The following is a 26138-nucleotide window of genomic DNA, read 5'->3' as shown; positions in this document are numbered from 1 at the left end:
TTGAATGTCACTGGAACATTTTTACTTTAAAAACAGGAGCCGAGTAGTGTGTTTTAGGGGGTGTCCCCTGCCCGCATGCTTGGCTCTGGCGGAGTGTGAGCTGGCAGTGCTGGGGCCTCCATAGGCGACACGCGCTCCGCCCTGACCAGTGACCAGAGAGGATCTCTTCCCAGGGAGCCTGGGGCTCCAGCCCTTTATGCAGATGCTGGTTAAAAGTAGTTCACTTCCCCCAGCGAATTTCCTGACTGTGCCAGCGCATAAAGAGTAGCTGTTGCTTGTATGATAACCGAGGTACTGGAGAGGGTACCGTGGGGCCGTTTTCAGGTGGCTGTGTTGTGCCACGTTGGTTTACTAGTCACTGGCAGTGGCTCTTCGCCGCACGGAGGTGTGTAGCGGTGTGTTTGGTCTCTGCCGTTCTTCCCCTTGTCCTGATAAGAATCACACCTGAGTCGCTGCCTTTCTTTGGAAGAGGCGGGTTTCCTGGTGAACGCCTCACTGCCCCAGGCGTGTGACCTTGTACTGTGTGTGCTTGTCTTGGCTTTGGTTCCGTTCCCTCCCACCGTGATCGTTTGCTTTGGTTTGCACGCCTGCCTCATGCAGATGGGGTGCTGGGAGGTGGCGGGGGGTGAGGGGAGGGGAGGGCGCACAGGGCCCCAAAGCACGGCCAGTGTGGAGCGTTTGCGTCTGGGGGTGCGGGGACAGGATTCGCAGCTTGCCCTAGCTCGCTGCTGCTCGGAATTTACCTCTGGGCAAAGCTGTCACGCTTTTTATCCTAAAATTGGTGAATGGGATGAGTTAGCTGCCTGGTGTGGGGGGCAGGGTGCTCCCCAGCTCCAGGGTTGTGTTCATTGGTTAAAGGGGCTGAGACACAAGTCTCCGTGTGTTTTTAAACAAAGCCTATCTGGGAAGAGGGAGTGAACAGTGAGAATGAGTCCACCCAGCTACCTTTCCCGGCCACTAAAAGAACCCATTCTTTAATAGCCTATTTCCAAGGGCCTACGTTATTTAGTTGTAGTCTTGTCTTCTCGCCGTATTTGAATCCAGTGGTCATTTCCTAGCTGCTTCCCTGCATTCAGAAGTAAATGTTGTTGGCTGGTGGTAAGAAATGGGAGTTTTTTCGTTCTTATAATTTTCCAGGAGACACTCAGCCAGCCTGCCACCTTAGTAAAGAGAAGCCAGAGACACTACCTACAGGAACTTTTTTGTTGTTTTCATTTCATCGGTAACTATTTATACTAGAATGTCTTGCCCTTTTATTTTTCCCCCCGGCAGAGTTTTCTTTATGTTCCTATAAGGATTAGGTTTTTGGTGCAGAGGAGGTGAGAGCTCAGGTCAGGGGGGCAGGGCCGGGTGGGGACTGGGGTGCAACGAGGAGGGCGAGGGGCGTGGTTGTTGAGCTCCCGCCCACTCGCTCTTCTTCCCCTTCCTGTTTCCTGGTCCTCCTGGGCTCTGGCTTCCCCCTGCTCTCGCACTGCCTTCCCCAGCCGGTCTTCCTTGTTATCATTTCTGCTTGACTTGTTTGCCATGGAATGTGTGTACAGAATGTGGCTGAGGCTTAGCCAATGCCTGTGCTTGTTGGAACTCTGCAGCTCGGAGGTGTGGAGAAGGAACAAACTTCCCTCCACCCTCAGGGTTCCTCTGGCTGGCCTAGTAACCAAGTAGACGTGAGACCGATCAGCAAGAGAAAATAACCCAAGCAAATACCGACATATGTATGGGAACCCCACATACACGAGAGAGTCCAGGACCCCACCTGCAGGAGAGGATGGGAGACAGACAGGGACCATGGACATAGAAGACATCCTGAGCTAGGACGAGCCTGGGTGCTTCAAAGGGTCATTGTCAGATGAGAAGAAGAGCAGATGCTTAGTAAATAGAAGTTTGTCCTGCACTTAGTTATGTCAAAAGAGGTTACCTCTCATAATCTTTTACTGTGGGCAATGCCCCTAATGTAAGTTCTAGATAGTTAAGGGAGGGGCAGGAGTTGCTTTTAGCTCAAAACAATCTGCATACTGCAAAGGCACGTCTTGGGGTGACTCGTTCTGAACCCCTATGGTTGCATGATGGAGATGCAGAAGAGTGAGGCAGCGAGCCAATGGACATGAAGCCCCTGTTGGGTACAAGTCTGAGGACTTGCTCTAGTAGTGAAATTGAGTAGACCTGAGTGAACTTGGTGACCACACTTCTAAGGGACATGGACTTGGTGTTGCAGTTTTAGCTGAGTGTCCTCCGGCGGAAACCACTTGGACTACAGCCTCTAGACAGGTAGGTGTGCAAGTTCCCTCACACATCCCGTCGGGTCCTTTCCTCCAGGTGCCAAACAGGCACCACTGCTGAGTCTGAGAAGTGATCCAGGGCCATTGAGCGAGGACTCTCCTTGGAAGACACTGTAGCTGGCGTGGATGCCTACACAGAGATGAGCATCTCTGCTGAGTAGGCAGACTCCCTGGCCACCTTTGTCCCATGGGAGGGAGTGCTGGGGAGACACAAATTGTGGGAATGAGCTGGGGTATTTACGGCTCACTTCACATGACACCCGGCTGGCTACTGGGACAGTAGAGACAGCAGTTACGGGCCTTAGCACTGTTTAAGACCTGGGGCGGGGGGGGGGAGGGGGGGGCAGGGTCAAATCCCTGTCAATCCAGAATCTTCCCAAATTACACTCTGACCTCCAGTCATTCAGTGGAACGCCTGTGATAAGCTAAGGGAAGGCGTGCTGCTGTTGCACGGAGGAGTTCGGTGGATGTGTAAGAAGTTAGAAATGAAAGCTATTGATTTTTATTTATTTACTAGAGGCCCGGTGCACAGATTCGTGTACCAGTGGAGCCCTTGGCCTGGTCTGCAGGGATCGGAATCGGGCTGAAACCGGCAGTCCAACATCCCCCAAGGGGTCCCGGATTGCGAGAGGGCGCAGGCCAGGCCAAGGGATCCCACTGGTACATGAATCCGTGCACCGGGCCTCTAGTATTCATATAAGATTTTTGGTTACTCTCTTCCCACCCTCCACTCTACCCTCTTCCCCCCTTTCCTCTGAGATTCATCAGTCTGTTCATGTTTCCATGCCTGTGGTTTCCACTCCTGCGTTGAGCATCTGCCCCCTGGTGGTCAGTGTGCATCATAGCTACCGGCCAGTCAGCCGGTTGCTTAGGCTTTTATATATATAGATTTTTTTTAATGATACAAGTCAATGAATCATTAAGCTGGAAGATTTTTTTCAAGGGTATTTCAGCTAGTCTGCCCCTCTGCCCTCCTCCATCTGACAGACAACCGGGCCCAGGGATGTTCCATCAGAACCCGAACTCTCACAGTTTCAGAGTTGAACAGTTCACCTGCAACAGGTAAACTTTGGACCTGTACCCGCTGTAAGAAATGCATCTTAGGTTGTGGCCCAGGACTCACATAAGTAAATACATGACAAGCAAAAGCTTATGTGTGAAATCGTACCCTTATTACGTGGAAGGCACTTTGGTATTTCATTTCTGTGCTGTTGAATTTCTTTAAACCGAATTGTCGGCTGCCACTACTACAATGACTCTCAACCTGCTCAAGGGTTATTGCCTGAATTTGGAGAAAGCTAACCTGGAGTGTGCCTGATCCTCACGGAGCGGGGACATTGACCTAAGGCCGCGTAGTTAATTAATAGCCAATCAGAAGCTACGACTGACTCCTGTCCAGCTTTTTTTTTTCCTGATCTTAACTACATGAACCTAAAAATAAAAGGCTTTTCAAAGTGAGAGGCAACAAGCATTTATTTGAGATTTAAAAAAACAAACAAAGAAGAATAGCTATTCGGGAAGCACTGATTTAGGCAGAAACCCAAATAATGTTCCAGTTTAGGGGTAGTTATGAGAAATGGGGACAGTTCCATCAGTAGAAGGAAGACACTCTTATTGGTGCAGAAAAGCTCACATGGGGATGTTTATTCTAAAGAAGGGTTTGCGTTTCCAGTCCAGTCGTCCGTCAGTCCTGTTGTCATAATATCTGCTTGCTTGTTATCCTGTAAACAGTTCTTTGGGACACAAGGTTACCTAGGCTCGTTCTAAAGGGGATTGTGCCCTGTTTGAACATCTCAGAGGTTTGAGGCATGAGACGTGCAAGGCAGTGCCCGTGGGGTGGCAGCTCTGGCTCCCTTTTCTTTTTCTTTTTTATTTTTTTTAAATATATTTTATTGGTTTTTCACAGAGAGGAAGGGAGAGAGATAGAGAGTCAGAAACATCAATGAGAGAGAAACATCGGTCAGATGCCTCCTGCACACCCCCCACTGGGGGTGTGCCCGCAACCAAGGTCCATGCCCTTGACCGGAATTGAACCCGGGACCTTTCAGTCCGCAGGCCGTTGCTCTATCCACTGAGCCAAACCGGCTAGGGCTCCGGCTCCCTTTTAGAGTGGCTCCGTTTCCGTTGTGTTTCTTAACAACTACATGCTCCCATTCCTCTGCTCTTCACGCCAGGTGAACAGAATAATTAGCACTTCTGAAATCATTTAGTTCCCAGAGGTCTCCTCCCCTTGCCAACTGCCACCTAAACGTGAGCAAGTTGAGTCTGACCCCGTGGCCAACAGCCCCTCCGGCGGGCTCAGGGAGTCTGCTTCTGGCGACGGCGGCCGCCCACCGTCTCCACTGTCGGGACCCTTGACAGGCCCCGCGAGGTTTTCCTGGGCGTCCTGCTCTGAGAGATGTCACCAGCTGAACCAACAGACACTTCTGTGTCAGGGACACACCTCTGACTCTGAAGTAGGGCAACTTTTATGCCTTGTTGCTCCATTTGGAAAGTATTTTAGAAAAATAAAGCCTCGCCCGGCCAGCGTGGCTCAGTGGTGGTCGAGCATCGACCTGTGATTCAGGAAGTCATGGTTCAATACTCCGGTTTCCGGCTCCATCCCCAGTAGATGTGCAGGAGGCAGCCGATCAATGATTGTCTCTCATTGTTGATATTTCTCTCTCTCTCTCTCCCTCTCCCTCTCCCTTCCTCTCTGAAATTATATATATTTAAAAATAAATAAGTAAAACAAAGCCTAAGTAGATTCCCATTAAGTAAAAGAAGCATGTTGCTGCATTTCAGAGTATCCGGAAACATTTTTGTTTCACAGGAGGCAAGTACAAGGAACCGGGTCAATTCCAGCTTAACATGTGCCGAAGAGGCTGCCTCCCTGCTTCTATACTTGGCTCTCTCACAGAAACACTTTGGAATTTCTGGGGCCATTCATTCATCCAGCAGCTGGCCACTGGGTATTTCCATGTGCTGGTACCTGGCAATACAGGTAGCCCAGCCGCTAGGCCTCCCGGAGAGATGGCTATCAGGTGACTACACGAATACCAAAAGCAGCTGCAGAGAAACGTTCTGGAAGCAGGTTTTTCCTGCTGGAACAGAGACTCGTTTTCATCAGATGTCAAGGTTTCCTTCCAGGGCCGGGGTCTGCGTAGCTCCTGCAGGTTACACACCTCTTTGAATGGGTGTCCGGTGCTGGTGAATGGATGGTGAATTATTAATCCCTTTGTCATTTCTAACTGCCCTTGTTTTCCTCCATGGGCTCCTTCAGGACGCCTGAGTTTTTTGTTTGTTTGTTTGTTTGTTTGTTTGTTTTTGTTTGTTTTTTTTAGGACGCCTGCGTTTTTTTAAAAATCTCTGCTCTCCCTCTGCAGAAAGAGCGGGATTTAGAATTGGCTGCTCGGATTGGCCAGTCGTTGTTAAAGAAGAACAAGACCCTCACCGAGAGGAACGAGCTGCTGGAGGAGCAGGTGGAGCACATCCGGGAGGAGGTGAGGAGCCGGCGCGGCGGGGCCACAGGCGCGGTCCAGGGTGATGGAAAGGGTCCCATTCGGAGAGGCCCCCGAGGGCTCGCCCAAGCCCTGAGCCCAGAGCCGCCTGCTCTCGCGTGGCCACCTGGACACAGAACGCTGCCTTCCTGCAGCTCCCGTTCACTGTGTCTCCTGCCCACAGTGGGGCCCCGTCTCCCATCTGGTAAGATGACCCATGTCTCTGGGCATTTGCCCAGCTAACTGACTTGCTAAGCTATCTTGTGCCCCCAGACATCATTCTAGAACTTCTAGTCCCTTCTCACCTCTTCTCCATACCAAAGTAAAAATTGTAAATTGAGGCAGAGGGATTTTTTGGCCAAAGAGTAACTCATTGTATTTTTCTCAAAGAGGATGAAACGTAACTGTTTGTTTTCTTTGAATAGAACAAAAATCATTTACAGGCCTTCACTTTTAAGGAGGATCAGTGTATTTTTTTTATTGATTTCAGAGAGGAAGGGAGAGGGAGAGAGAGATTGAAATATCAATGATGAGGGAGAATCATTGATGGGCTGCCTCTGGCACACCCCCTACTGAAGATCGAGCCTGCAACCCGGGCATGTGCCCTGACCTGGAATCAAACCATGACCTTCTGGTTCAGGCCGATGCTCAACCACTGAGCCACACTGGCCGGGCTAAGGAGGAATTTTTAAAACGCTGTCACTGAGCAGCAGGTGTTTGAGCACGAGTGGGGGCGTGGGCCTGTGTGGGGTGTGAACGACAGGCCCGGCTGTTTGTGCAGGTGTCTCAGCTCCGGCATGAGCTGTCCATGAAGGATGAGCTACTCCAGTTCTACACCAGCGCCGCGGAGGAGAGCGAGCCCGAGTCTGTGTGCTCAACCCCGTAAGTCCCTGGGTCCGGGGTCACAGCACAGGCTGGCTGCCGTCCATGTCCGTGGAGCTGCCTGGGCAGGGTTGGTCACCTTCTCCAGCAACGCAGGTCAGCCACTCCGGCCTCCTCCGGCCAGGCACCTCCCAGTGCCTGGCACAGACCGTGTCACCGTTTCAGTGGGACGTGGAAGGACAGGTTTTTTGTTTTCCTCTGACTGGGGCTTCTTGTTCATTTGTCAGTTCAGACTGACAGGGCCTGGCATGTTGGTAGGTGACAGGGTGGGCTCTGGAGATGGGGTTCTGAAGCCTGAGGTGCTGTGGGGGGACCTGGGGAACAGGAGGTGTGGGGGCTTCTCTGAGAGTCTGCAGAGCCTCATGTTAGCGGCATGAACTCAAAAGCCGGATGGTCTGAGCTCAGTTCTCGACGCTGTGGCTTCTTAGCTGTGTGTTCTTGGCTAAGTTACTTAACCTCTCTGTGCTTGTTTCCTTATTTTAAAATGGGGATAATAAGAATAGCACTTAGTTCATAGGGTTATGCGCATTAAATGAGTTAATACCTGTATTTGAAACAGCAGTTGGCACCCAGAAGCGCATTATACATATTAAACTCCCAGGCATTCAGAATTGTGTGGGCTTCAGATAGAGCCGGTTTCCCTGAATTCTGAGACAACGTGACAACTGTGAATTGTGGACAAGGGTTGGGTTGTAAGTCTGAAGTGGGAGCGAGCCTGTGTGTCCTGGGGGTGCGGGAGCAGCCGGATGGGCCACTGTCACGCCTGCGCGTGTCCCGACGCCCCTGCACCAGGCGGCGGGGGGAGTGTGTCTCTCCCTAGAACGCGATCTTACCTTCTCCCCAGGTTGAAGAGGAATGAGTCATCGTCCTCAGTCCAGAATTACTTCCATCTGGATTCGCTTCAGAAGAAGCTGAAGGACCTGGAAGAGGAGAACGTTGTACTTCGATCCGAGGTGGCGTCCGCACCCCGCTCTTGTCCGCTCTGGGGGGTGGCGGCCCTGTTCCCCTTATCGGCCCTTCTCAAAGGTTCTCTGTCAGAACCACCTGAACCTTGGCTCATTCCTGTGCTGGGAGTTGCCTCCCAGGGCTGGGGCGGACCCGCTGGTGAATTATGCAGCGTGTGGAGGGGCAAGGGTGGGTGGCAACCCGTCCCCCTTTGCAGGGTAGAAGGGGACCTTTCCAGGGTGTTCTCCAGCTCTACGGGCATGACGTGGAGGCCCAGTGTGAAGGCCCCGTTTTCCTGTCCCCCCAGGTGACACCAAACAGTACCCGAGGAAATAGTGCCTGAGAACTCGGAGACACATTTCGTAGTTGAGACTGAGCAGAGACACCCTGGGAACTCCTGCTTCTGAGGGTCCCTAATTGGCTGGGTTTTGTGCTCGGTACTTTGCCTGCATTATTTTTTACTTTATTTATTTATTTTTAAAAATATTTTTAATTGATTTTTTTTAGGCAGAGAGGAAGGGAGAGGGAGAGAGAGAAACATCGATGTGAGAGCGAAACATTGATTGGCTGCCTCCTGCACACCCCCTGCCAGGGATCGAGCCCAAAACCCCCTGGGCATGTGCCCTGTTCGGGAATGGGACTGGCAACCGTTCCGGGCACGAGACAGTGCCCAGCCAGCGGAACCACGCTGGCCAGAGCTGCCTTGCTTTTTAAAATCTCCACAGCAAGGCTGGGAGCTGGTGACTTTGCGTCTCATTTCCGTTGGGAAGGCAGGACCCCGGCTGCCGGGAGTTTTGATTTCCCAAGGCCATGCATGTCAGTGGATGACGGAGTCCAGATCTGCAAGTCTCCATGACTCCAGACCCCACACTGCTTCCCCTCACCCCCCCGTCTCTATCTAGAAACGCTGCAAATTCAGTACTTTTTGTCCTAAGTATCAGTGTGTCTTTGCTCTCTAGCCAGAGGGGTGGTGCAGCCTGTTCATCAGGCCCTTGTTTGCCAAGTTGGGGCTGATTCCCACCTGCGCTGGCTCAGCCCTCTCCCCACCCCACCCCCAAAGCTCATCCAATCGGGCAGACCACCCGTCACCTTGAACTTGCCCACACGTTGGAAACAACCTCACGTCTGGGCTGAACGGGACACTGAGGCATGAGGAAAGGGTCACGCTGTCTCAGAAGTCACCTCTTCCAGCCCCTCGTTTACTGAGCGGTTGTCTTAACTCCCTGCCAGCCAGTGGCCCAACCAAGACTCACCCAGTGCTCCCCATTCTGAGTCTGGTGCTGCCCCTCCCAGTGTCGTCTGCCCCAGGTAGACACTCTAGTCCTGGGCACACAGCAATGGCCCCTCCGTCAGAGTCTTCACCTAAAGCAGTGGTTCTCAACCTTCTGGCCTTTAAATACAGTTCCTCATTATTTTCGTTGCTACTTCATAACTGTAATGTTGCTACTGTTATGAATCGTAATGTAAAGACCTGATATGCAGGATGGTCTTAGGCGACCCCTGTGAAAGGGTCCTTCGACCGCCAAAGGGGTTGCGACCCACAGGTTGAGAACCGCTGACCTAAAGCAACCAGGGAACCTGATCCCAGCCAGAGTCCGCTGCGCCCCCCTCAGCTTTCAGGAGGGTGGTGTCTCTGTGGGGCCAGGACCTTCTGTCTAACTGGGGTGTTCAGATCTCTAGCCTCCCACCTTGTTAGCCTGGAGCAAGCTACACAGAGTCCTGGGATAGCTCCTGGGCCTCTGAATTTTACTGCTTTCATCTTGTACCTTGTTTTTGCTCAGCGGAATGCAAGAGATTTAACTCCAACTTAGTAGAACCTCATAGGACAGTGCCCAGCACATAGTAGGTGAATGTGTAGGCCATTCTCCTTGTGGCTAGCCTTAGAACACCCGTGGTAGGCAGAGCTGTGTCCTAGGTACTTTTTGAGTCACAAAGGGGTTCAGGCTGTGAGCCAGGACAGACACAAATGAATAGACAGACAGACTGGACACAAGGATGGCTCGTAGAGTTTTGGTGAAGCGGGGTGTACAGCTCCTGTGCGCATGGCTTTGAGGGGCGCCCTCTAGTGGTACGTTTTCCAGCTTTGAGAATCTGAGGTGCACTCACTAAGGAGGGGATGCAGGTGGACTTTCTGTACTTGAGGGTGCAGCAGGTGACAGGTAGGGAAATGCCGAAGGGTGACTTCCCAGACGCAGGTGACCCCTTGCTCCATGGCCCAGCCTCACCTGCCCCAGCAGTGCAGGTGTGAAGACGGGGCCTCTCACCTGGGCCTTGTCCACACACAGGCCTGCCAGCTGAAGACGGAGACCATCACCTACGAAGAGAAGGAGCAGCAACTGGTCAACGACTGTGTGAAGGAGCTGAGTATGTCCCTGGCCCTCGCCCCACTCCTGTTCCCTCTTTTTCTGCACCTGCCCGCGTTATGAGCACACAGGTTCACATCCCCTGACCAAGTCCAGTCTCCCTGCCAGCTGGGGCTCAGTAGTGTTTTCCTTAAAACTAGAGGTGCCCCAGATCTTCTGTGGCACCCTCAGAAGTCAGCCTATTTGTGAGAAATTGGGGGGCTAGGTTCTCAGTCATACGTTGTCTTAATTTCTCTCTGGTATTTAATTTTAATTTTGGTTTCTACTGGAATGTTGGAATTATTTTTAAAAAAATATTTTTATTGATTTCAGAGAGGAAGGGAGAAGGGGAGAGAGAGAAACATCAATGATGAGAGAGAATCATTGATGGGTTGCCTCCTGCACACCCCCTCCTGGGGATCGAGCCTACAACCTGGGCATGTGCCCTTGACTGGAATCCAGCCCAGGACCCTTCGGTCCGCAGGCCGATGATCTGTCTACTGAGCCAAACCAGCTAAGGCGAATGTTAGAATTACTGAGTTAGGTATAGCTTCAGAGTCCTGTGTTGGAGATATGGAAAAACTGCTTTCTAGCCATCTGACTTGTGTAAGTTGAGGTGAGAGTTTTTTTTCACCCTCTCCATTATAAGTTAAGGTGAGACAAAGCGGTAAACAGACTATTTTGAGTTTCGGCAACATACCAAGTGAATGAAACACACCCTCTGTTCAAACCGAGTAAAATGAGTTATGGCTCTGATTGTGGGTGGAGAACACCCGAGGGGTTGCCTTGGGCACGGCCGTATTTCCTTTCCAGAGCAGGGTCGATAGGAGTTCCTGGGAATATAGGGGCTTGTTCACGGGTGGAGAGTGGGTTTTGGCCAGACACACCTTCGTACGGGTGTGGCACCTCCTGGCTGGCTCCAGGAGCCACCTGATTTCCTCTGGGGAGGCAGCCTCGGTCAGCGGGTTAGGCCCTCACGGTGAGCCCGGGAGCCACAGCTGGGAGCCAGGTTCCCCCTCATGGCGGAAGGAGCCAGGGGGAGCCGCTCTGCTCTGCTTCACCATCGAGCAAAACAGGCAGCACTCTCAGTCCCTTCTTCATATGCCCTCTTTGCTCCCCACCTCCCCCACCCCACCCCCATCTCAGAATAGAGGGGCTTTCCCTTGTACAAGCCACAAAGCAACCATTCTCTCTCAGTCTGCTCGGGGGGTTTTCTGACTTCGCCTTGTGCTGGTTGTTTCTGGGTCGAAGGGGACGCCAACGTGCAGATCGCCAGCATCTCGGAGGAATTGGCCAAGAAGACGGAAGACGCTGCCCGCCAGCAGGAGGAGATCACGCACCTGCTGTCTCAGATCGTGGACCTGCAGAAGAAGGCCAAAGCGGTAAGCCACCGTTCGCTGGCCGACACCGGAGGGTGGGGCGCTCTGGGGTCGAGAGGGGCGGCTGACCCGGGAGGCAGTGCCCTTCCTTTCATATCTTAGGAGTGGCTGCCTTTTGGAGAAAGAGCTTAGCGCATCGGTTCTCAACCTGTGGGTCGCGACCCCTTTGGGGGTCGAACGACCCTTTCACAGGGGTCGCTGAAGACCATCGGAAAACACATATATAATTACATATTGTTTACAGTAGCAACATTACAGTTATGAAGTAGCAACAAAAATAATTTTACGGTTGGGGGTCACCACAACATGAGGAACTGTATTAAAGGGTCGCGGCATTAGGAAGGTTGAGAACCACTGGCTTAGTGGCTTCAGTAGCATACTCCTCATCACCACTTTCCTCCTCGGAATATCTTCAGATTGATAGGATCCACCACGAAAGCTGCCGTAGATACGGCGTTTGGGAATCGAATCATCTAGTCTCGTAGTTGTGGTTACACCCGCACCTGTGTGCTCTCCAGCAGCCGGTGTCCCCTTTAGCTTGGAGATGAAGCAGCCAGAAGACAGTCTGGTTTCCCGTGTTTGGCCTTTGCTGGACGCGTGGGGTGAAGCGCTTCCAGAGAACAGCTGTCTGTGGGGGAGGGGTGGGGAGGGGCAGGAGTGGGGTGGGCCACAGAGAATGAGCATGAATGTAGGAAAGACGGCCTTCAAGATGATAACAGACGGCATGTCCTCGGTGTAAGATGAGGGTGCCTGTGGGAGGGCCCAGGGTCCCAACGGAGCGGGTTGCTGGGGGAGTGGGGCGTTTCTGAGCCGCCTGCGGGAGCAGCCTGCGGGACAGGAGGAGCTGACCGCCTGTGCGTTTCAGTGCGCGGTGGAAAATGAAGAACTTGTGCAGCACCTGGGGGCCGCCAAGGATGCCCAGCGGCAGCTCACGGCCGAGGTAAGCGGCTCCCCCTCATTTCATCGGGGCCCCCGATGCTAGGTCGGGGGCAACAGCCTCTCTCCCTGATGGGCCGGGGGTTGTGTTCCCCTCAACAACGATTTTTATATTGAATGGAAGGTTGTTTTGACTCCTAAGCTGATTCCCACTGAGGCACTTACCGGTTGCGAGCGTCTGCGAGGCTGGGCTCTATACCTGCTCGCTAAACAGTCCAGTAAGAGACGACAGCACCCCCGTGAAGGGAGCCCATTCAAAGGCACCCTTGAGACTGGGGTGTCTCGATGAGCTCTCCCGTTCGGATGTGGATGTTGCTCATCTCAGTTGCCCCTGGTTAGAGGTTTGGGAGATTTCGGAGTTGGAAAGCGTGCTCCCCGTGCGGACTCGGCGTTTGGCTTCAGGGGCCTCCCCGAGTGCACGTGTCTGGCTGGCTGTGCGGGTGGGCGGGCAGGTGCCCGGTGCTCACCAGCTGCCTCCCTGGGCCCCTGCAGCTGCGGGAACTGGAGGACAAGTACGCCGAGTGCATGGAGATGCTCCACGAGGCGCAGGAGGAGCTCAAGAACCTCCGGAACAAGACGGTGCCCAACACCACGTCCCGGCGCTACCACTCGCTGGGCCTGTTCCCCATGGTACGTGCCGCTGCTGCTGCTACGCGGGACACCCCAGGCCCACCCAGAGGCGGGCGGGGGTGGAGCCTGGGGGGGCGGCCTCTCGTTTTGCAGCGTGGATCGGGTTCGAGCTGCGGGCTCCTGAGCCCAGCCGGCGGCCTCTTAGCTACGTGAGACAGACGGGTTCTTCACTTTCCATCCCTCTCACACTCATCTTTTCTCCGCCTGCTTTGACGAGAGAGGTTTTAGTAGGAACTAGATGGAGGAGGAACCTCAGCTGTTGGGAAGGTGTTATTTATCCATGGTTTTTTCGGATCTGATGGAGGGTATGGGCTACTTCAGCTGCGCCAGTACATCCCAGAATTCCCGAGTGGCCCGTGTGGTGCTGCTGGCTCTCTGTCGGCTGGTTAATCCTTATGCTGGTGGCATCAGTATCTGTGATCTAAAAAGATCTTTCTCTCTGTTCCGGGGTTGGCGGGGTGGTTAATTGTCCATATTTCCCCGCCGTCTCATTGTTCAGCCCTGGCCTGACTTGTTCGCTGTTGGGCTGTAGGGAGCAGGGCTGAGAAGGGGCTTGGCAGGAGGTCAGCTCTCTCCCTCTGGTGCTTGGGCAGTCGCCCTGGCTGGTCACGTCCCTGTGACACGGGGTGAGCGCCCTCATTCTGTCCTCTCTCCGCCGCGGCCCTGGGAGGGGAGCACCTTGTCTCTTTGCCGTTTCCCTCCTCCCCTCTCTCTACCACCCTGCACCTAGAGCTGCAGGTGCTTAATAGATTTGGGTGGTGGGCAGACAGACTGGAGAACAGCGACCCAGAACGTTTGTATTTGGGCTCCGTTTCCGTGGTTTGATGAAATACTGGATTCCGAGGAGAGAACGTTGGAGAGAAACTGCCCTGAACGTGGTGGGAGTGGACGGCCGTGGAAGTGTTTGTGGAACTCGGTCCCTTCCGAATTTTCCTTGGGGCTCTTTCCCTTCGCCCACCCCTTGTTGTCTGGTCCACTCTTCCTAAATCAGGGCGGGGAACCTTTTTCCTGCCAAGGGCCACTTGGATATTTATAACTCATTCGCTTAATATCATTCACTTAATATAAACTTATGTTGCTATGGAAAAAAAAAGCTCCTAAATTTATTGAATTTCAAGTCCTGCTTGCAGTTGCCTGGGCAGGGCCAGACCAAATGATTTCGAGGGCCTTCTACGGCCCGCAGGCCGGACGTTCCCCATCCCTGTCCGAGATCATGACCTCTTTTTCCTTGTTGCTCTCATACATCCAAGTCAGGCCAGAGCTCTTTCTCTTCTTCTCTCGACCTGATTGAAATCTACTGCGACCAAAAAGGCACACAACGTCGTCAGCTCCCCAAGGAGCAGGCCGGCGATCTAGGATTCCAGGGATCCCCGTGAAGAGTGTTCTGTCCCCCAGTTCCTCGACTAGAGCTGACCACACCGGCTCCCAGACTCACCTGTGTAGCTTTTCACACTTCTCGCCTCGGTTTCCCTCCTTCCTGGCTTCTCACCGGGATGCAGTGGTCTCCAGGCCCCAGGACTCTCCCCATTGCATTTCCCACCCTCCGGGACAGACCTGTGTTTTTTCAGATTGAAACCATTGCCTGAGGAAAGTGGGGTTGGAAATCTGCGGGCGGGTTTCCTCTGCAGAGAGTCTCAGCCTTCCTGTTCGCTGAGATGAAGCTTTTGTTTGTCTCTTTCTGTAGCTGATGGCACAGCTCTGTGTTTGAAGATGTCTATCTTTAAAGTGCATGATGCATTAAAGGTACTTAAATCAATCTAACGTCAATCCATTGGAGTTAAATGCAATCAAGAATTCAGTTCCTCAGGCACAGGGGCCCCATTTCCAGGGCTCAGCAGCCCCGGGTGGCTGGTGGCCCCTCACTGGACAGAAAGGGAGCATTCCTGGCGTCACGGGGATGCTGGTGGTCAGCGCGGCTTTAGCCCTTACGTTAACCGCCTCTGAGGCCTTTGCAGGTGCTTTTCTGCCCGCACCTGGTTCTGTGGGTGTCTCCCTATATCCGTGTGTGGGATTGTCCGTAGGGCTCTACCTCACAGAGTGAGAAGTGGTGGGCGGCTCAGAACCTGTGTGAGCTGAGCAGTTAGCAGCCCCCAGACGGGGAGGACAATAGCTTAGTGCAGCCCCTGTGGGCATGACCTCACCTGACTGCTCAGAAGCGTGGCGGTCCATGGGAACTTGCCCATCAGTGTCATTCGGAACAGGCCTCTCTCCCTCCCTAAGTTCCCTGCCTCTCCTGTGGCCACAGTTGGGGTTCCGTGGTTTGGCCAAGGGAGCGTAGGATTTGCTTTCAGACCCTCAGCCGCATGGAAGCAAAGGGGCTTTAGTACACTCGGTGCCGTTCGGTGCCTGCCGTGTTCAGAACCTGCCTGGGGATGGCTCAGCCGGGGCCTCTGACCGTGGCAAATGCTCTCAACCTTGCATTGTGGGATGTTTGTGGGCTCTGAGGCCTCAGTTTACCCTTCTGTGGCCAGCCCGAGCACGAGCCTCTTTCAGAGATAGAGCATTGGAGTTGCAGCTCACACGGGTGTCTTCTGGCTTTTCCCAGGACTCCCTGGCAGCCGAGATCGAGGGGACGATGCGGAAGGAGCTACAGTTGGAAGAGCCCGAGTCACCAGACATCGCGTAAGGCTTACTTCTGAGCTTCCCGAAGGGACCACCTGGCGCCCGGTGGTCGTCAAAATGAGCAGTGTTTGGGCCTCAGACACCAACAGTGATCACTGTGGTCCCTCCACAGACTAAGGGCAATGAGAGGACACAGCTGACATCACCCCCAGCTCCTCTGGTGACGTGTTAAAGATAGATTATGAACTTCCAGGAGGTTGGGACCGGAGAGATGTATTTAACATTTCTTTTTTTTAATTTTTTTTTTAATATATTTTATTGATTTTTTTACAGAGAGGAAGGGAGAGGGATAGAGAGTTAGAAACATCAATGAGAGAGAAACATCGATCAGCTGCCTCCTGCACACCCCCCACTGGGGACGTGCCCGCAACCAAGGTACATGCCCTTGACCAGAATTGAACCTGGGAACCTTCAGTCCGCAGGCTGGTGCTCTATCCACTGAGCCAAACCGGTTAGGGCTGTATTTAACATTTCCACACAAGTGCCGTCTTGACGCCTCCACTCATTTTCATCTTCCCTCTCAGTGAAAACCATTATTTAAAAAATGTTAACATCTTTTAGGAAGAGGAAAAGTAGGATGTGAGACACACCTACAGGGGTGTGAGCAAGGCGTCCACTCCCTTCTGGATCCGTTTAGGGATGTTGGCCTCCGCCATCTCTCTCCCTAACTCATGACCTTGTGCTGAGGTGCGAGGAGGAACCCCATGGGTCCGATTTCATCATGTTTTCTCTGTACCGAAACCCCGGAGGCAGAACCGAAGAGGGATGGATCCTGAGCGTGGCTAGTATCCAGAGCCTCGGCCCCATCCCAGAAAGATGAGTCCGTTATGGAAACGTGCCCTTTTCTCCTTAAAAGGGAACAAATGAGCATCAAAATGCGTGGCTCTGCTCTTAGAAATAGCGGTTTCTAAAAACAGACTAATCTGATGTTCATCATCTCAGAAGTTTGACTAACTTGAAGTCTTGCTATTTTTATACAGTCATGTGCCACCTAATAATGACTTTCAGTCCGTGACGGACCACACATACGACGGGGGTCCCGTACGCTTAAAAAGGAGCTGAAAACTCCTACCACCTAGTGACATCAGAGCTGTCAAAACGTCACAACACAACGCGTCACGATCGTGGCGGTGCTGGGGTAAACAGACCTACGGCACTGCCACTCGTATAAAAGCATCACATACAGTTATGCACAGTATTTAATGCTGGACAATGACAATAGAGGACTTGGTTCCTGGTTTATGTATTTATTATACTTTTTATCATTTTTAGAGGGTACTCCCTCTACTCAAAAAAGTAAGTTTGCTGCTAAACAGTGTGCCGTGTGACGCCGGCAGCAGCCGCACATACCCCCGTTTCACCTCATCTCTTGATTGCATTGTTCGCTTGTGTTTGCTTTAATCTCCTGTGGTTTTGCACAGCAACAGGTGGAACAGGTTTGCAGCCTAGGAGCAATAGGCTCCGCCACCTAGGTGTGTAAGTGCACGCCGAGATGTTCGCGCAGTGACCAGATTGCGTAACGAAGCATCTCTCAAACTGTGGCCCTGTCATTGAGCGGCACGTGACTGTGTGTGAATAGTCAGGACGTGCTCCTTCTACAGATACTTGCTGAGCCCTGTTAGGTGCAGAGCAGTACACACTGCCTCCTGGGGTTTGCCTTCGGGCGACGCTCATGAAGGAAGAGAACTAGCCGGGAAACAGCACGACTTGAGTATTTTTATTTGGAGGCCAAGCTGGAGGCGGGTGGGAAGCAGTATCGCTCCTGCTAGCATCGCTGTTAGGACACAAGCATGTGTGAGAGCCCTGACGTCAGTGGGTGGTGAGTCTCCTGCACTCCAGCCAGCACCCTGAGAAACACGTGGAAGGCCCAGGAGGGCAGATTGTTGGGTGCTCATGTGGGCCAGCTACCTTCCTGGCTTCCCTGTTGATCCTTTCCGGAGGGTTTAACTCCAGGGTCGTTCCTACACTTGCTCACTCACGGGTGATGTTGTGCATCCTCCCCAGTCACCAGAAGCGAGTCTTCGAGACCGTGAGGAACATCAACCAGGTGGTCAAGCAGAGGTCCCTGACGCCCTCCCCCATGAACATCCCCGGCTCCAACCAGTCCTCGGCCATGAACTCCCTCCTGTCCAGCTGCGTCAGCACCCCCCGGTCCAGCTTCTACGGCAGCGACGTCGGCAACGTCGTCCTGGACAACAAGACCAACAGCATCATCCTGGAGGCAGAGGCGGCCAACCTGGGGTGAGCGGCGGGCGTTGGTGCTTTTGTGTGTGGGAGACGGATGGGTGTGGAGTGAACGCAGGGTCAGTCCTCAGAGGAGGGAGACCGATAGGAATCGCCTGGAAGATACAGACCCTTCAGTTGTCAGATGCGTTTCACCGGCCCGCTGGGCCCAGGCTTAGCCTTGACGCCGATCCTTTCACCGGTCTAAGGGGTATGACAGGACGGGGCGGGAAGTCTGCCGCTCTGTGAAGTGCCGAGGGGCGGGATACGTGAACGTGTGTTTCTGTTCATCTTCACGGTGAAGGCTACAGCGCAGACATTGGTTTCACGGACCCTTTGGTGGCTGGGATGTTCGGAAGGTTGAGGAGCACCCAGGCTCTACCTCATGAATCTGGTTTGCTTCGGAAGGTGGGGTGCGGGGCGCCCCACAAGTGCCCGCCACACCGAGTGTCCCTGGGTGGCCCTTCCTCCACAGGGGTCACTCCTCTCCAGCCTGAAGCCCTTCAGACCCCCCCCCCCCCAACACACACACACTGTCTACTGCGTGCACACGACTCATGTGACTGCATAACATTGTTTTTTCTGACCAGTTGGGTCAGACCGTTGGGTAACTGCTTGGTCAGAACAGCTTGGAGCTTTCGGCTCCTTAAATTCAAGTAGAAAGAGGGGAGTCCCTTGAGCCTGCGGCCCTTCCTCTAACTAGGAGCCGCAGCTGAAGAAGGCTTCTTCCCCAGGGAGGTGTTGAAAGGACTGGATTTTACGTCGTGTATGCAAGTTTTCATTCTGCCTGAGTGCCTTCTTCCTCTGTTTCCCCTTACCCCCACCCCCACCCCCCAAAAAACCAATAGAGGGAATTAGTTCTTCAGGTTAAGCATTGTTTCTCTTTTTTTGGGTTAATCCTCACCAGAGGATCTTTTTTCCATTGCCAGAGAGTGGAAGGGAGGGAGAGGGGGGAGAGAGAGAAACATCTGTGTGAGAGAGAGACACTGATTGGTTGCCTCCAGCCCGGTAGGGGCTGGGGAACGAGGTACGTGCAATCCAGGTACGTGCCCTTGACTGGGAATCGAACCCAAGATCCTTCCATTCCCAGGCCGACGACGCTCTAACCACCGAGCACACCAGCCAGGGCTGTTTCCCCATTTTTGCCTACATCTCAACAGCCGGCTGTGGTTTCCTTAGAATACCCACAGCCACCCTTGCACATGCAGCAGGAAGGCCTCGTTGTGTGTGGTGCAGCGCCCCTGCTGGGCGTGCCATGCTCACCCGTCTCCCCCTCCTTCCAGAAACAACGAGCAGAGTAAGAAGCCGGGGACACCGGGCACCCCAGGCTCCCACGACCTGGAGACGGCGCTGAGGCGGCTGTCCCTCCGCCGGGAAAACTACCTGTCGGAGAGGAGGTTCTTCGAGGAGGAGCAGGAGCGGAAGCTGAGGGAGCTGGCGGAGAAGGGCGAGCTGCTCAGCGGCTCCCTCACGCCCACCGAGAGCATCATGTCCCTGGGCACGCACTCCCGCTTCTCTGAGTTCACCGGCTTCTCGGGCATGTCCTTCAGCAGCCGCTCCTACCTGCCCGAGAAACTCCAGATCGTCAAGCCGCTGGAAGGTGATCACCGGGGGCCCCGGCCCCTCTCTGTCCTGCTCGGGGACTCCCTGTGGTCTCTGATCCACCACGGGCCCTCGGGGAGCGTCTGTCACGCCTACTCCTTCTTCTTCCGGGACAGCCACCCGCGCTGCTGGTTTGAGTTCCTCTGAGGGACTCTGGCCCAGGCCCCCAGCTCCGGTGCAGGTTGGGATAAACACACACAGGCGCCCGCGTCTAACCTCGGCCAGGAAGCCAGCGAAAAGGACAGGCCCTTGTTGGCTCGCTAGTTCTCTCGCTTTTGCATTTAGATCCTTAGCAATACAGATATTTTGCATTTAGATCCTTAGCAATACAGATATTGTTGAGAGCCAGAGGCCCTGCTCGCGGACTCAGACACTCCTTAGGCCCTGCCCCCCAGGTCTGAGCAGCGTAGAGAATTCATGCTTTGGCTTCTCAGAAATGTTGCTGTCAGGGAGGGGGTGCAAAGCTAACTCCCTAAGTTTTCTCAGTAACCACAGGAAAGCGATTTGCCGTTTGTCTTTGCAGTTTGTCGGCTCATGTTCTGCTTCGACCTTCGAATAGGGTGGCTTTCTTCCTGTGCCCTGTTCTGAGCAAGGCCCCCAGACCACCGCTGTCTGGGGGCCAGGATGGGGTGGCTGTGGAGGCCTGTGAGTTCTGTGCCTTCTTGATCCTGCCTTTTCCTGGGGCAATTCCCTTTTTTGCTATCAGGGACACCCCAGGTGATTAAACTCCTGGGAAAACGCACCTGTTTTTCTCTCTTTTTCCTCTAAGCATTATAAAATGTCTGCCCTTTCCCCACCACTACCCGGCCACATCTTTGTATTTTTCATTTTTTACCCCCGTAGTTTGGGAACCCAGGTGAGTTTGAGAAGGTGTCTTAGAATTCTGGATTACATTTCTGATGAAAAGCCAAATCAGAATTTCTGTGAGGCAGTATTTCTCAACTTTTAAGGAAAATTCCCCCCTTTAAGGAGCTGATTTAGATATCTATTCCCCCTGGAAATGTAATGCCACAGGTATACGTTCATGTACTAAATGTATATCCGGGCTCTGTGCCTAAGAAGAGTAGATTCTTTTCACCCCACAAGAACCCATCTTCAGCCCCTTGAGGGTAGTGTCTTCCCTGTTGGGAATTCCTGCCATAAGATGAGGTTCTGCTTATTAAAGACCCGAGACAACGGGGGTTCCATATTCTCTGAAGGAAGGAGGGTGGGTTATGTTCTTCTTTTCATGATTATTTTTTCATTGTATAAGTGAGGTCCTTCTTAGATTTCAAAAAAGGGACGGCCTTTTTTTTTTCTTTTCATGTTTATTCAGTTGTAAGCTTGGTGATTGTTTTCTGATCCACGATTATGTCTGTTTTTCTTTCAATAAAATCTTCCATTTCTGCAATTTTGCTTTCTGCCTATCTTTTATTTATTTTTTTCTCCTTTGTCTCTCAAAGATCATTGGCGTTTATCATCTCTATCTTGTCTGCTTTCTATATTTGACTTTGTGTTTCATTAGTTCATCGAAGAATCTGTTTTTGGATCCATTTTCCAAGCATTATTGCAGGAAGAGATTTTTTTAAAAATTCCTTTTGACCAACGCATCTTTTTTTTTCCTTTTAGTCTTGTGACTTAGGCAGCAGTATTTTTGTGATAAGTTAATGGAATAAGAGGAAATCCCTTTAGACTTGCAAGATAAGTTTCATCTATAGTACCCTGCTTACCCGAACACTAAAACCACTACCATTAAGAAGTCATCTCTTATCGCTATGGCCTGTAACACATCGCACGATAGAAGTCCTTCTGGCTCCATTTGGTAGTTCTCGGTCTTTTTTTGTTTGTTTGTTTAAAATACAACCAATATTTTATTTCTTCCTTCCCTCCACAATTATTTTTTGTGTTACTAAGCTTACTTTCCTCAGGTGTACGGCTGGCACGGAAATCTGCCCGACCCTGAGTTCAGCGCAGCTGTAACCGTGACCTTGGATAAGCCACCTCACCTTTTTGAGCCCCTTTCCCCTTATCTGTGAAGTAGGGCTCCTGTCTCCCACACGATATTGGAATGAAGAGTAAACGTGATGTGTTTTGTATTACGCTCAGCACCCTAATTGGTGCTAATGAAAACCTAGGCTCCCCAAACTTAGCCCTGTTCGAGCAGCTCAGGTCTGACGGTGGCCTTACCGGTATTGAGACCTGTGTTGGGGCCACGCTCTGACATCACCTCTTTCCACTGGCCCACTAAGTAGCTGGTAGGGTTCCCGTCACCTCCAGTGACCCAGGTAACTGTACCTGCGGTGAGGCCCCTGGAGACGGTGGCTGGGATCACAGCAGACAGCCAATCTGCGTCTTCCATCGGCATCTCCCTGCCTGCTTCATCAATCTTGCTGTCTGCCGGTTGGAGTCGGCCAAGATCGCCGGCTCGGTGTTGAAGCCCGCGGGCTACTCTTGTTTCCTCCGCTGACCTTACGTGTGTTAAGCAGGTGACAGACAAAACAATCAGACTAGGAGAGAGCTGTGTTACAAAGGTGAATCGGGCAGTGTATTTCCCTCCCTGGATTTTGCTCTTCCTTTCGGATTAGTTATAACCAAGATAGTATTTCCAAATAAACAAGATAATATGGAATTAGGGAAAAGCGCACACTTGTAAGCTGTACGTTACCCAGCAGGTTTAGTTCTAACTTTTAGGCCCCGGGTGCTCCTCTGACATAAATGGATTTGCTTTTTTTTTCTTCTTCGATGACGTGAATACTTTTTAGTTTGGACAGTGGGGTGTGAAAGGAAACGGGGAAAGGGGTGGTGACCATAGCTGTGTTCTCTGTACTGCCCAGGCCCTTGTTTCATAGAATTTCATCTTGGTGCCAACTAGAAGCACGAAGGTTCCACTCTCCACCTGCCCCTTGTCTGACCGCAGCCTCATTCTCCTGGGGCAGGAGGAGGCGGGGGGGGGTGGTGGGAAGTAGCTGGTAGTGCAGTCAGTCCTCACTTCACGGCGTCCGTAGTTTCTTGGAATGGCCGTGCCGGTGTGTCGGTGACCTGACTCCCGAGACTCGCCTCTGGGAGGCCCCTTGGCCGCTGGCCGAGAGGCAGTCTGTGTGGTTCAGAGGGTGGGCCCTGGAGCCAGCCTGGGTTTGAATCCCAGATTGGCCATTGGCCAGCTGTGCAGCCTCTGGCAAGTTACTTTACCTCCCTGTGCTCGGCTTCCTCCTCTGTAAAGTGGGGACAACTGGGTTATCGTGACGATGAAGTGAGCTCATAAATGTAGACCTCTAAGGAGAGCGCCTGGCACTTCGTACAAGTTAGCTGCTTGGTGAGTAAGGGAGGCCCGAGTCTTGGGGTAAAAATCCAAGGCCATGCATCATCTTGCAGCATAATCTTTCATTTGTCATCTACTACCTTTCCTTGGCTGTGCATTGTCGGGGAATGCAGATAACCCCCCGCACTTCCGTAGCCTCTTTAACGCCCAAAGCAGACCGGTTGCAGCCTCATTTCCCTCGGTAGCCCATACAGAGCGGGGAGATGGGGGCAGTCCGTTGAACAGGAAGATCGAGGTGCATGGACTCTGGGCCCATCCTCCAGCCTCACCGAGTTCTTCCCCAGAACATTGCAAACGTCTCGAGCCCCTTCCTTGACACAGTGTCGACTTGCCCGTTTTTCCCCTTCCAGAAGCAGAGGTGACCCGGCCACACTGCTCCTGGGGGTTTCTCATCATCCTTCTAAGACCCATATGTGCAGTCCCCGCTGGAGGCCATAGTCCCCATGTGCTTTTGCTGCAGGAAAGTGTCTGTGCCTCCAGCAAACACATAAGCAGGGGACCACTGTGGGTGATGAATGGAGGTCCCGGGGGGTGGGGCATGAGAAATCCCATCAGCAGAAGTGTGTGTGTCTCCTGGCGGGCACTGGGCACCCACCTGGCAGTTTTACTGCCCATGATGTATGCTTCTCGCTGGCTGGAGCGCTGATGTCCTTGTTTGTTTGCAGACCTGTGGATTGGGGTATCGGGGGAGGGGGCAGAGATTGCTGAAAGAACCTGGCCTTGAGCACTGAACCCTGGCGGTGCCACCCCTGGTTCAGTGACTTGGCAAAGTCACGTCCCTTCCTTGAGCCTCAATGGGTAATAATACTTACCTCGTAGGGCAGGGCAGCTTTGAGGAGTGAGTTGATGTAACACCTGTAAAGCTAGCTGTCACGCAGGCGTGCCTCAGCACAGGGGAGCTCTTTGTAAACGTGCTGTGCGGCCCCTGGGACTCAGGATCCCACCACCGGGTCTCGGCGGGTGTGCAAAGCCCTGGCCGTGTGCACACAGTGGCGCTTCTATGTGAGATGCCTTTGGGGAGAGGGTCCATGGCTGCCTCCAGGGTCCCAAAGGATCTGAGAATAAGGGCCACGGGCCGAGGCCAGGGTTCCCCATCGGCACTGCTGGCGTTGGGGGCCAGGCCATCCTTTGTCGCGGGGGCTGTCCTGCGTGTGTGGGATGGACAGCAGCGTCCCCGGCTTTGCCCACTGGATGCCGTGAGCATGTTCCTCCACGGTTGTGGCAACAACAGTGCCTCGGGCAGTTCCAGATGTCCCCGTGGAGAACCACTGCTCTAAGGGAGAGACCAGCTCTGTGGTGCCCTCTGTCACGCTAGGCATCTCTTTTTTACGATACTACTTCTCTTTTTTGCATTTGGAATACTTTCTTTTTATGGCCAATCGATGCCGGGTAAGTAGGCTGCTGCTGTTCTTATGTGAATGAGGCAGACCTCAAAGCAGGGTCCAGGGAGTCTCCTAGACATGTGCAGGCAGTGCGGGCCAGTTTTTCCCTCTCTTACGTGGATCTGAAATGGCCCATTAATGAAATTCCTTCACGGCTCCTTGGCTGAGATTGCCCCCCAGGAAGTTATTTTCCAGCTGTGATGAGAGATGGGGACCTCGCTGAGCACCGCCCCACCCCCTCCGCCCCCAGATCTGGAGCTCCTGATCGATGAGCTAGGGTTCTCTGCTTCTTGGTCACATTCCTGGTTGGCTTCCTGACCTCACCACCCGCCTGTCCCTTCTGTTCCATCCTGACTTCCTGAGCTGCTGGCTCCTGCGTCTGCTGCTCTCCTTCCTGACCTGGTAGCCTGGTGGCCTGGAGGGGTTCTTGCTCACCCAACAGAGGACACCATTGGTGACCCAGCGGAGGCCATGTGCGCGGAAGGCTCTTGCTTGCCCGGGCCGAGACCCTCTCACAGTCTGCCTGGCGTGTAGAACATGTATTTGTGTGGTTAACTTCATCTGGAGCACAGGGCTGGACCGCCCAGCCTCCCGGGCCGTGCACCCGGCGTACCAGGGCCACACCAGGTGTAGCAAGTGTTCCCGGGGGGCAGAATCGCAGCCCAGAGCAACGTACGAAAGGTTCTGGGATGAGCCTCCGTAGATGCACCTGGTCTTGGAACGCTTCTCCCTGTGAGCACCTGTGACACCGCCAGGTCCTCAGGGACACGCGCTGGTGTCATTACAGACCGTGCGCGGTGTCATCTGAGTCCCAGGCTCCGGTGTCACTGAGGAGATCGGCTCCTCGGCCTCAGGCCTCGGTGAGGACTGGCCGAGTGCTTCCATCACAACCCTTTAGGCCGGTCCCCATCCCTAGACCAGAGGTCGCTGGCAGATACAGAACAACTAAGTAAAGGAGGCCATGGCGGTGTCCCCCCCCCCCGCCCCCCCCATCGTGCGCCGCTTCAGTTTCTTTCTGCCTCTCTCTCCTTGTGGCGCCTGGGCTCGGCCTGGCATTGCCCCAGCCTGCTCTGCTGTGTCCCCCTGTCCCCCGCAGCATGTGCTCCACGGTCAGACAGGCTGTCCCCGCCCCCGACACCTTTTGTGTCGGTTTTGCTTATTTTTTTACCGCTTCTATTTCTAAAGTGATTCTGTGTTGGATTTGGGGGTTGACATCAGTTGATTTAAAATAAAGGGTTTGTCCCAAACACAGTATGGCATGAATTTTACTTAAAAAAATTGTTCTTTAATTCCTTAAATCGGTGCCCCTTCCGGGCGCGGTGGGTCTTAGCTACTGTTACAGAGGGAGGGGGAGGCAGCGCCCCCGTGTCCCTCCCAGGGTTCGCCTGCTGCGGGGCTCGGGTCCTGCTGGGGCCCCTAGGGTGGCGAGCGGCCGTCGGCTTAGACGTGCATCCTAACCCTCTCTTCTCCCTGCCCCCGTTGTCCGCCTTCTCTCCTGCAAGGTTCTGCCACCCTTCACCACTGGCAGCAGTTGGCCCAGCCTCACCTCGGGGGCATCCTGGACCCCCGGCCCGGTGTGGTCACCAAGGGCTTCCGGACGCTGGACGTAGACGTGGACGAAGTGTACTGCCTTAACGACTTTGAAGAAGATGACACAGGTGACCACATTTCCCCCCGGGGCCTAGCTACCTCCACGCCAGTGCAGCACCCAGAGACCTCAGGTGAGAGGTCCCGAGCGCACGTGACTGTCGCAGGCGGCAGAAGCTCCCCGAGCCGGCCTCAGGCTTTCCCAGAAGAGATGCAGGAGCCAGCGGCCGCAGAGGAGCAGGAGGAGGAGGAGGAGGGGTCTGGTGAGGGCACCGAGATAAGTCCTGTACACCCGGCACCTTCACCGGAGGCAGAGTTCTGGGCCATTCTCACCTCTGTTCCGGGCTCCATCCGTAGTGGCTCTCTGTCTGTAGCTTCCGCGCGTCCGTGTGGGTGATGATGGAAGCATTCCCATTGCGCAGCTGTTTCTAACACACAGTCTGATGCCTCCTTTCGTAACACGTGGGCACAGCTCCCTGCCCATCTTGGAGGCACACGCCCAGCGGGGCTCTGGACACCGGAGCAGGAAAGGCTGCTAAAAAGAAGTGGATTCTT

The 26138-nt window shown here is 53.5% G+C and overlaps 1 protein-coding gene across 8 annotated transcripts in view; it reads left to right on the top strand.

Annotated features, from left to right (window-relative positions):
* Positions 1-26138, top strand: part of TRAK1 (trafficking kinesin protein 1) — an 86402-nt gene that overhangs the window by 52076 nt on the left and 8188 nt on the right. For 3 of the 8 annotated variants that reach the window (XM_023743704.1, XM_023743705.1, XM_023743703.1), the window contains exons 4-14: positions 5600-5758; positions 6537-6637; positions 7482-7590; positions 9868-9946; positions 11176-11306; positions 12169-12243; positions 12732-12869; positions 15415-15491; positions 17496-17732; positions 18998-19314; positions 25499-25717. In XM_023743704.1, coding sequence (XP_023599472.1) covers positions 5600-5758; positions 6537-6637; positions 7482-7590; positions 9868-9946; positions 11176-11306; positions 12169-12243; positions 12732-12869; positions 15415-15491; positions 17496-17732; positions 18998-19314; positions 25499-25717 — 1642 coding nt within the window. Of the gene's footprint in view, positions 1-5599; positions 5759-6536; positions 6638-7481; positions 7591-9867; positions 9947-11175; positions 11307-12168; positions 12244-12731; positions 12870-15414; positions 15492-17495; positions 17733-18997; positions 19315-25498; positions 26133-26138 lie in introns of those variants that run through there. The other 5 variants (XM_023743707.1, XM_023743706.1, XM_023743702.1 and 2 more) reach the window with 4 other exon arrangements.

Source organism: Myotis lucifugus, unplaced genomic scaffold, assembly GCF_000147115.1.
Source record: "Myotis lucifugus unplaced genomic scaffold, Myoluc2.0 scaffold_408, whole genome shotgun sequence".
NCBI classification, from domain to species: Eukaryota; Metazoa; Chordata; class Mammalia; order Chiroptera; family Vespertilionidae; genus Myotis; species Myotis lucifugus.
This window is presented reverse-complemented; position numbering and strand designations above follow the sequence as displayed.